The 10,000-nt window shown below is 45.3% G+C and overlaps 1 protein-coding gene across 4 annotated transcripts in view; it reads right to left on the bottom strand.

Moving 5' to 3' along the window:
• The window catches only part of LOC106564379 (transmembrane protease serine 6), a 16,447-nt gene that overhangs the window by 3,894 nt on the left and 2,553 nt on the right, over positions 1-10,000 (bottom strand). For 2 of the 4 annotated variants that reach the window (XM_045690962.1, XM_045690963.1), the window contains exons 5-12: positions 6,927-7,114; positions 6,751-6,792; positions 6,352-6,571; positions 5,323-5,459; positions 4,571-4,683; positions 3,572-3,681; positions 3,231-3,373; positions 63-113 (exon numbers count right to left, since the gene is read on the bottom strand). In XM_045690962.1, the coding sequence (XP_045546918.1) occupies positions 63-113; positions 3,231-3,373; positions 3,572-3,681; positions 4,571-4,683; positions 5,323-5,459; positions 6,352-6,571; positions 6,751-6,792; positions 6,927-7,114 (1,004 nt within the window). Of the gene's footprint in view, positions 1-62; positions 162-3,230; positions 3,374-3,571; positions 3,682-4,570; positions 4,684-5,322; positions 5,460-6,351; positions 6,572-6,750; positions 6,793-6,926; positions 7,115-10,000 lie in introns of all 4 variants that reach the window. The other 2 variants (XM_045690960.1, XM_045690961.1) reach the window with 1 other exon arrangement.

Below are 10,000 nucleotides of genomic sequence, written 5' to 3'. Positions count from 1 at the left end.
AATGCCTTATAAATGTTTCACAATTTAAATGTTATGAATGTGTTTTAGCTTGGTAAACTGACCACAGTTTCTCTCGTCCAGTCCGTTGGGGCAGTCTTTGATGCCGTCACAGGCTGGAACACACAGACCATTTAGAGTACACAGGAACTGACCAGGACAGGCTGCAACACACAGACCATTTAGAGTACACAGGAACTGACCAGGACAGGCTGCAACACAGAGACAATTTAGAGTACACAGGAACTGACCAGGATAGGCTGGAACACAGACAATTTAGAGTACACAGGAACTGACCAGGACAGGCTGCAACACACAGACCATTTAGAGAACACAGGAACTGACCAGGATAGGCTGGAACACAGACAATTTAGAGTACACAGGAACTGACCAGGACAGGCTGCAACACACAGACCATTTAGAGTACACAGGAACTGACCAGGACAGGCTGCAACACACAGACCATTTAGAGTACACAGGAACTGACCAGGACAGGCTGGAACACAGAGACCATTTAGAGTACACAGGAACTGACCATGACAGGCTGGAACACAGAGACCATTTAGAGTACACAGGAACTGACCAGGACAGGCTGCAACACAGAGACCATTTAGGGTACACAGGAACTGACCATGACAGGCTGGAACACAGAGACCATTTAGAGTACACAGGAACTGACCAGGACAGGCTGCAACACAGAGACCATTTAGGGTACACAGGAACTGACCAGGACAGGCTGCAACACAGAGACCATTTAGAGTACACAGGAACTGACCAGGACAGGCTGCAACACAGAGACCATTTAGAGTACACAGGAACTGACCAGGACAGGCTGCAACACAGAGACCATTTAGAGTACACAGGAACTGACCAGGACAGGCTGCAACACAGAGACCATTTAGAGTACACAGGAACTGACCAGGACAGGCTGCAACACAGAGACCCTTTAGAGTACACAGGAACTGACCAGGACAGGCTGCAACACACAGACCATTTAGAGTACACAGGAACTGACCAGGACAGGCTGCAACACACAGACAATTTAGAGTACACAGGAACTGACCAGGACAGGCTGCAACACACAGACCATTTAGAGTACACAGGAACTGACCAGGACAGGCTGCAACACAGAGACCATTTAGAGTACACAGGAACTGACCAGGACAGGCTGCAACACAGAGACCATTTAGAGTACACAGGAACTGACCAGGACAGGCTGCAACACACAGACAATTTAGAGTACACAGGAACTGACCAGGACAGGCTGCAACACACAGACCATTTAGAGTATACAGGAACTGACCAGGACAGGCTGCAACACACAGACCATTTAGAGTACACAGGAACTGACCAGGACAGGCTGCAACACAGAGACCATTTAGAGTACACAGGAACTGACCAGGATAGGCTGGAACACAGACAATTTAGAGTACACAGGAACTGACCAGGACAGGCTGCAACACACAGACCATTTAGAGAACACAGGAACTGACCAGGATAGGCTGGAACACAGACCATTTAGAGTACACAGGAACTGACCAGGACAGGCTGCAACACACAGACCATTTAGAGTACACAGGAACTGACCATGACAGGCTGGAACACACAGACCATTTAGAGTACACAGGAACTGACCAGGACAGGCTGGAACACAGAGACCATTTAGAGTACACAGGAACTGACCAGGACAGGCTGCAACACAGAGACCATTTAGAGTACACATGAACTGACCAGGATAGGCTGGAACACAGACAATTTAGAGTACACAGGAACTGACCAGGACAGGCTGCAACACAGAGACCATTTAGAGTACACAGGAACTGACCAGGACAGGCTGCAACACACAGACAATTTAGAGTACACAGGAACTGACCAGGACAGGCTGCAACACACAGACCATTTAGAGTACACAGGAACTGACCAGGACAGGCTGCAACACAGAGACCATTTAGAGTACACAGGAACTGACCAGGACAGGCTGCAACACACAGACCATTTAGAGTACACAGGAACTGACCAGGACAGGCTGCAACACACAGACAATTTAGAGTACACAGGAACTGACCAGGACAGGCTGCAACACACAGACAATTTAGAGTACACAGGAACTGACCAGGATAGGCTGGAACACAGACAATTTAGAGTACACAGGAACTGACCAGGACAGGCTGCAACACACAGACCATTTAGAGAACACAGGAACTGACCAGGATAGGCTGGAACACAGACAATTTAGAGTACACAGGAACTGACCAGGACAGGCTGCAACACACATACCATTTAGAGTACACAGGAACTGACCAGGACAGGCTGCAACACAGACCATTTAGAGTACACAGGAACTGACCAGGACAGGCTGCAACACACAGACCATTCAGAGTACACAGGAACTGACCAGGACAGGCTGCAACACACAGACCATTTAGAGTACACAGGAACTGACCAGGATAGGCTGCAACACAGACAATTTAGAGTACACAGGAACTGACCAGGACAGGCTGCAACACACATACCATTTAGAGTACACAGGAACTGACCAGGACAGGCTGCAACACACAGACCATTTAGAGTACACAGGAACTGACCAGGACAGGCTGCAACACACAGACCATTCAGAGTACACAGGAACTGACCAGGACAGGCTGCAACACACAGACCATTTAGAGTACACAGGAACTGACCAGGATAGGCTGGAACACAGACAATCTAGAGTACACAGGAACTGACCAGGACAGGATGGAACACATGAACACACGCACTTTCAAGACACCCAAATAGAGTATTATTTATTAATATGCGTCCTACCCAGTGGAGGCTGCTGAGGGGAGGACAGCTCATAATAATGGTTGGAATGGAGTCAGTGGAATGGTATCAAACACATCAAACTTCTGGTTTCCATGTGGTTCAGTCCATTCCATTGACTCCATTATTATGAGCCGTCCTCCCCTCAACAGCCTGTTACAACCGGTAGTATGTAATACAAACACACCTTACTGTATGTCTTAAGCACATCATTTCTTCCACTTTCTCATCTCTTCATCTGTCACGTAACATCATTTCAGCACACAACCTAAAAATCACCCTAAACACCTCTTGTTCAAAATAACTCCCGATCTGATTGGTTGAACAGACAGACAGTCTGTAGAGAAAGATTACCTATAGCACCTTCACCCTAACTCTAGGTCTGAGGTCAAACCCTTGACCAATGTCTGTCATCCAGGCCCCAGACTCACGATCTGATTGGTTGAAGAGGCTGTAGTGGACCTGGAGTCCAGGCCCTGTGATTGACACCTCGGACGTCATGACAACGCTGGTTGCCGTGGAGAGGAGGTAGAGGCGCTCAGCATACGGCTGGAGACCTCTCGTCCCACAGAACCTGAGGCAGAGACACAGGTCAAATGATACGGATGAAACAGGTGTGTGTGTGTGTGTGTGTGTGTGTGTGTGTGTGTGTGTGTGTGTGTGTGTGTGTGTGTGTGTGTGTGTGTGTGTGTGTGTGTGTGTGTGTGTGTGTGTGTGTGTGTGTGTGTGTGTGTGTGTGTGTGCGTGCGTGTGCGTGTGTGTGTGTGTGTACCTGCGGTTCTGTACCATCCACTGTCCCTGTGTACAGGCCTGGTTATAGTTGGCCCTGCTCAGCTCATAACCTTCAAACTCCAGAGATAGTCCATAGTCTGCAGAGGGCACCTAGGACACACACACACACACACACACACACACACACACACACACACACACACACACACACACACACACATAAAATTGAATACAACAGAATAGAACAGAATGGTCCCATGTTATTACTTGTTAGAAACAGTAGAAGACAGAAGAAAACAGTAGCAAACAATATAATAAAATAGAAGATAGTAGAAGACAGTAGACGACAATATAAGACAGTAGCAGACAATATAATACAATATAAGACAGTAGAAGACAGTAGAAGACAATATAATACAATAGAAGATAGTAGAAGACAGTAGACGACAATATAAGACAGTAGAAGACAGTAGCAGACAATATAATACAATAGAAGATAGTAGAAGACAGTAGATGACAATATAAGACAGTAGAACATAGTAGAAGACAGTAGCAGACAATATAATACAATAGAAGATAGTAGAAGACAGTACATGACAATATAATACAATAGAAGATAGTAGAAGACAGTAGATGGCAATATAAGACAGTAGAAGATAGTAGAAGACAGTACATGACAATATAATACAATAGAAGATAGTAGAAGACAGTAGATGACAATATAAGACAGTAGAAGATAGTAGAAGACAGTAGCAGACAATATAATACAATAGAAGATAGTAGACGACAATATAAGATAGTAGAAGACAGTAGCAGACAATATAATACAATAGAAGATAGTAGAAGACAGTAGAATACAATATAAGACAGTGGAAGACAGTAGCAGACAGTATAATACAATATAAGATAGTAGAAGACAGTAGAAGACAATATAAGACAGTAGCAAACAGTATAATACAATAGAAGATAATAGAAGACAGTAGAAGACAATATAATACAGTAGAAGACAGTAGAAGGGGATGTACAGTATAACACTCACAGTGAATGTCCAGGTACAGTTGGTGTCTGGTGGGTAGTAACTGGGATAGAAGGGGGTACGTAGACTACCCTGTACCCCTGATACTGGCTGCAGCTCTATGTTGGAGGAACACACTGAGAGAGAGAGAGAGAGAGAGAGAGAGAGAGAGGGTGAGGTGGAGATATGGGGAGAGAGTGGGGAGAGAGAGGGGGGAGAAAGAAGGGAGAGAGAAGAGAGAAAGAGTAGGGGGGGTGGGGGAGAGAAGAGGGAGAGAGAGGGAGAGCGAGAGAGGGATGGGGGAGAGAGGAGGGAGTGAGAGGGATGGGGGAGAGAGGGGGATGGGGGAGAGAGAGGGAGAGAGAGGGAGTGAGAGGGATGGGGGAGAGAGAGAGGGATGGGGGAGAGAGGGAGAGAGAGGGAGTGAGAGGGATGGGGAGAGAGAGGGAGTGAGAGGGATGGGGAGAGAGGAGGGAGAGAGAGGGAGTGAGAGGGATGGGGAGTTAGAGGGAGAGAGGAGGGAGAGAGAGGGATGGGGAGAGAGAGGGAGAGAGAGGGATGGGGGAGAGAGGAGGGAGAGAGAGGGAGTGAGAGGGATGGGGAGAGAGAGGGAGAAAGGAGGGAGAGAGAGGGATGGGGAGAGAGAGGGTGAGAGAGGGATGGGGGATTGATGATGATGAATGTGAAAGGAAGAAAGTGTTTGTAAAGTCCTTGTAGAAGAGAGCAACATATAACTCTCAGTTGAAACACTTTAATAACAACCATATAAACCTCACCTTCAGTGGTCCAGGCCTGTGCAGACAGGGAGAAGGGGTCTTTGTAGTTGTAGAGACCCTGTTTCCAGACCACTGTCATCCACTCTCCTGATGACAACACATGAACAACACGCTCTTGTCTGCTGCAGCCATACAGACTGGTGGTGGAGGGAGAGAGAGAGGGAGAGAAAGAGAGAGAGAGAGAGAGAGAGAGAGAGAGAGAGAGAGAGAGAGAGAGAGTCAGCATATAGAACATCAACATAAAGTCACTAGGTGATGAGGTGACTATGTGTTGGTGTTAAAGCATCATGTAGTCTGTCTTTACACTCTGTCTGTCTATACTGGATGAACAGGTAACTGACAAAATAAAGGAAACACCAGCATAGTGTCTTAATATGGTGTTGGTCCACCACGAGTCGCCACAACAGCTTCATTGCACCGTGGCATAGAATCTGAATCTCTATTGGAGGGATGCGGCACCACAACAGCTTCATTGCACCGTGGCATAGAATCTGAATCTCTATTGGAGGGATGCGGCACCATTCTTCCACAAGAAATTCCATCATTTGTTATTTTGTTGATGGTGGTGGAAAACACTGTCTCAGGTGCCACTCCAGAATCTCCCATAAATGTTCAATTGGGTTGAGATCTGGTGACTGACACACACACACACACACACACACACACACACACACACACACACACACACACACACACACACACACACACACACACCATTTAAACCCCCTATGCTCCTTTGAGACCTCTCTTTCAAAGTCACTGAGATCTCTTCTTCTAGCCATGGTAGCAAAAATACTGTAATATAGGATCTTAAATTGATCACTGTTTTGTTGGTAAGAATTTCCCGCACCTCAGGAAATGAAGACGAGCTTCATGATTTACATGAATTCACTGAAAACTCACACTAACACACGATTATGTTAACAGTATTGCACTTTCCATGTAGCCTAATTTTGGTCAGCTAATACCCTAACAACAAATCAAGCAAACATTCAAAACCTGTTGCTGCAGGAATATTTATAAACTTACGAGGTGATGAGGTGAGTATCAGTAGGCGTTAAACCATCATAGACAGCCAGTCTATCTCTACACTCTGGTAGCAGCCACTCCATCCTCAGCTCCAGTCTGAAACTCTGGGTGCTGGTGCCTTGCGGGGCCCTGAGGTGCCAAAGGCAGGACGAGCGCTGGGTGTTAGGTCCCCTCATAGCCACAGCTGTGCTGGAGCTGACCATCTGGTACCTGTAGCAGTCTGTGGACAGGGCAGGGAGGAGGAAGGAGGGAGAGAAAGTGGGAGAGAGAAAGAGAGCAACAGGAAGAGATGAACACTCCTCACTAAATTCAAGTGTACCTACAATTGACATAGTTCAAGAACTTCTTAAAGCTTCTAAAATAATGTAGAAGGTGAGGAGAAGATCAAATAAATCATACCAAATGAAGCTTTCAAAAGTTCAACAACTTTGGGGTCTGTTTCTGAGGGGTTAAAAACAAACAAACAAGCAAGCAAACAGAAAACAACATGATGAGTCACAAATAATACAACGATCAACTAAACACAAAGAATAATAAAAACACAGGTCCTTTCCCCACATTCCTCTCCCGCTCACCTGTGATAGAGAAAGAGGGAAGATGCAACAGATATTCTCCATAGTTAGCAGTCTCCTCTCTGTCGCTCCCTCTGTAGGCCCCTAGTAGACTCTGAAGGCAGCTGCTGACTCGCTCCAAAGTTACCTTACCAACATGGCTGTCGGGGACTGACAGTACCAGCCAGAAGTGTGCCACCACACTTCCCTCCCTAGGGAAACAAGGGAGCAGGGACACAGTGAGCTGATAACAGCTGGATCGAAAGTTTGTGTGGGCATTGCAAGAATGTTTTATAGATCAAAATACAGTACCAGTCAAAAGTTAGGACACACCTACTCATTCAAGGGTTTTTCTTTATTTTTACTATTTTCTACATTGTAAAATAATAGTGAAAACATCAAATCTATGAAATAACACATATGGAATCATGTAGTAACCAAAAAAAGTGTTAAACAAATATTTTAAATTCTTCAAAGTAGCCACCCTTTGCACTCTCTCAACGAGCTTCATGAGGTAGTCACCTGGAATTATTTTACCATGTAAGTTGACTGAGAACACATTCTCATTTACAGCAAGAACCTGGGGAATAGTTACAGGGGAGAGGAGGGGGGATGAATGAGCCAATTGTAAGCTGGGGATGATTAGGTGACCATGATGGCTTGGGAATTTAGCCAGGACACCAGGGTTAACACCCCTACTCTTACAATAAGTGCCATGAGATCTTAAGTGACCACAGAGAGTCAGGACACCCATTTAACATCCCATCCAAAAAACAGCACCCTACAGGACAATGTCCCCAATCACTGCCCTGGGGCATTGGGATATTTTTATTGACAGGGGGAAAGAGTGCCTCCTACTGGCCCTCCATCACCACTTCCAGCAGCATCTGGTCTCCCATCTAGGGACCAACCAGGACCAACCCTGCTTAGCTTCAGAAGCAGCCAGCAGTGGGTTGCAGGGTGGTATGCTGCTGGAATGCATTTACAACAGTCATGAAGGATTTCCCAGATATGCTGAGCATTTGTTGGCTGCTTTACCTTCACTCTGCAGTCCAACTCATCCCAAACCATCTCAATTCGGAGTTCAGGGGATTGTGGAGGCCAGGTCATCTGATGCAGCACTCCATCACTCTATTTCTTGGTCAAATAGCCCTTACACAGCCTGGAGGTGTGTTGGGTCATTGTTCTGTTGAAAAACAAATGATAGTCCCACTAAGTACAAACCAGATGGGATGGAGTATCGCTGCAGAATGCTGTGGTTGCCATGCTTGTTAAGGTTGCCTTGAATTCTAAATAAATCACTGACAGTGTCACCAGCAAAGCATCCCCACACTATAACACTTCCTCCTCCATGCTTCACGGTGGGAACCACACACGTGGAAATCATCTGTTCACGTACTCTGCGTCTCACAAAGATACGGTAGTTGGAACCAAAAATCTCACATTTGGACTCATCAGACCAAAGGACAGTTTTCCACCGGTCTAATGTCCATTGCTTGTGTTTCTTGGCCCAAGCAAGTCTCTTCTTCTTATTGGTGTCCTTCAGTAGTGGTTTCATTGCAGCAATTCAACCATGAAGGCCTGATTCATGCAGTCTCCTCTGAACAGTTGACGTTGAGACGTGTCTGTTACTTGAACTCTGAGAAGCAATTATTTGGGCTGCAATCTGAGATGCAGTTAATTGTCCATTTCTGAGGCTGTTAACTCTAATTAACTTATCCTCTGCAGCAGAGGTAAATATGGGTCTTCCATTCCTTTGGCGGTCCTCATGAGAGCCAGTTTCATCATAGCGCTTGATGGTTTTTGTGACTACACTGGAAGAAACTTTGAAAGTTCTTGAAATGTTCCGTATTGACTGACCTTCATGTCTTAAAGCAATGATGGACTGTCACTTCTCTTTGCTTATTTGCGCTGTTCTTGCCATAATATGGAGTAGGTTTGTCCAAACTTTTGACTGGTACTGTAAAGATATAGGCTACATGATATAGATATGCATGTAAGTGTATAATGTGTGTCAATGTTGTGTGGGTAGGTATGTTTAATACCTAGATACAGTTGATGTCGGAAGTTTACATACACTTAGGTTGGAGTCATTAAAACTCATTTTTCAACCACTCCACAAATTTCTTGTTAAAAAACTATAGCTTTGGCAAGTCGGTTAGGATATGTACTTTGCATGACACAAGTCATTTCTCCAACAACTGTTTACAGACAGATTATTTCACTTATAATTCACTGTATCACAATTCCAGTGGGTCAGAAGTTTACATACACTAAGTTGACTGTGCCTTTAAACAGCTCGGAAAATTCCAGAAAATTATGTCATGGCTTTAGAAGCTTCTGATAGGCTAATTGACATCATTTGAATCAGTTGGAGGTGTACCTGTGGATGTACCTTCAAACGCAGTGCCTCTTTGCTTGACATCATGGGAAAATCAAAAGAAATCAGCCTTGACCTCAGAAAAAAATTGTAGATCTCCACAATTCTGGTTCTTCCTTGGGAGCAATTTCCAAAAACCTGAAGGTACCACGTTCATCTGTACAAACAATAATATGCAAGTATAAACACCATGGGACCACGCAGATGTCATACCGCTCAGGAAGAAGACGCGTTCTGTCTCCTAGAGATGAACATACTTTGGTGCGAAAAGTGCAAATCAATCCCAGAACAACAGCAAAGGACCTTGTGACAATGTTGGAGGAAACAGGTACAAAAGTATCTATAACCACAGTAAAACGAGCCCTATATCAACATAATCTAAAAGGACGTTCAGCAAGGAAGAAGCCACTGCTCCAAAACCGCCATAAAAAAAGCCAGACTACGGTTTGCAACTGTACATGGGGACAAAGATCGTACTTTTTGGAGAAATGTCCTCAGGTCTGATGAAACAAAAATAGAACTGTTTGGCCATAATGACCATCGTTATTTTTGGAGGAAAAAGGGGGAGGCTTGCAAGCCGAAGAACACCATCCCAACCGTGAAGAACGGGGGTGGCAGCAGCATGTTGTGGAGGTGCTTTGCTGCAGGAGGGTCTGGTGCACTTCACAAAATAGATGGCATCATGAGGAAGGGAAATTATGTGGATATATTGAAGCAA

This window comes from Salmo salar, chromosome ssa12 (genome assembly GCF_905237065.1).
Source record: "Salmo salar chromosome ssa12, Ssal_v3.1, whole genome shotgun sequence".
Classification (NCBI taxonomy): Eukaryota; Metazoa; Chordata; class Actinopteri; order Salmoniformes; family Salmonidae; genus Salmo; species Salmo salar.
The sequence above is the reverse complement of the archived record's forward strand: the minus strand, read 5'-3'. Positions and strand labels throughout refer to the sequence as shown.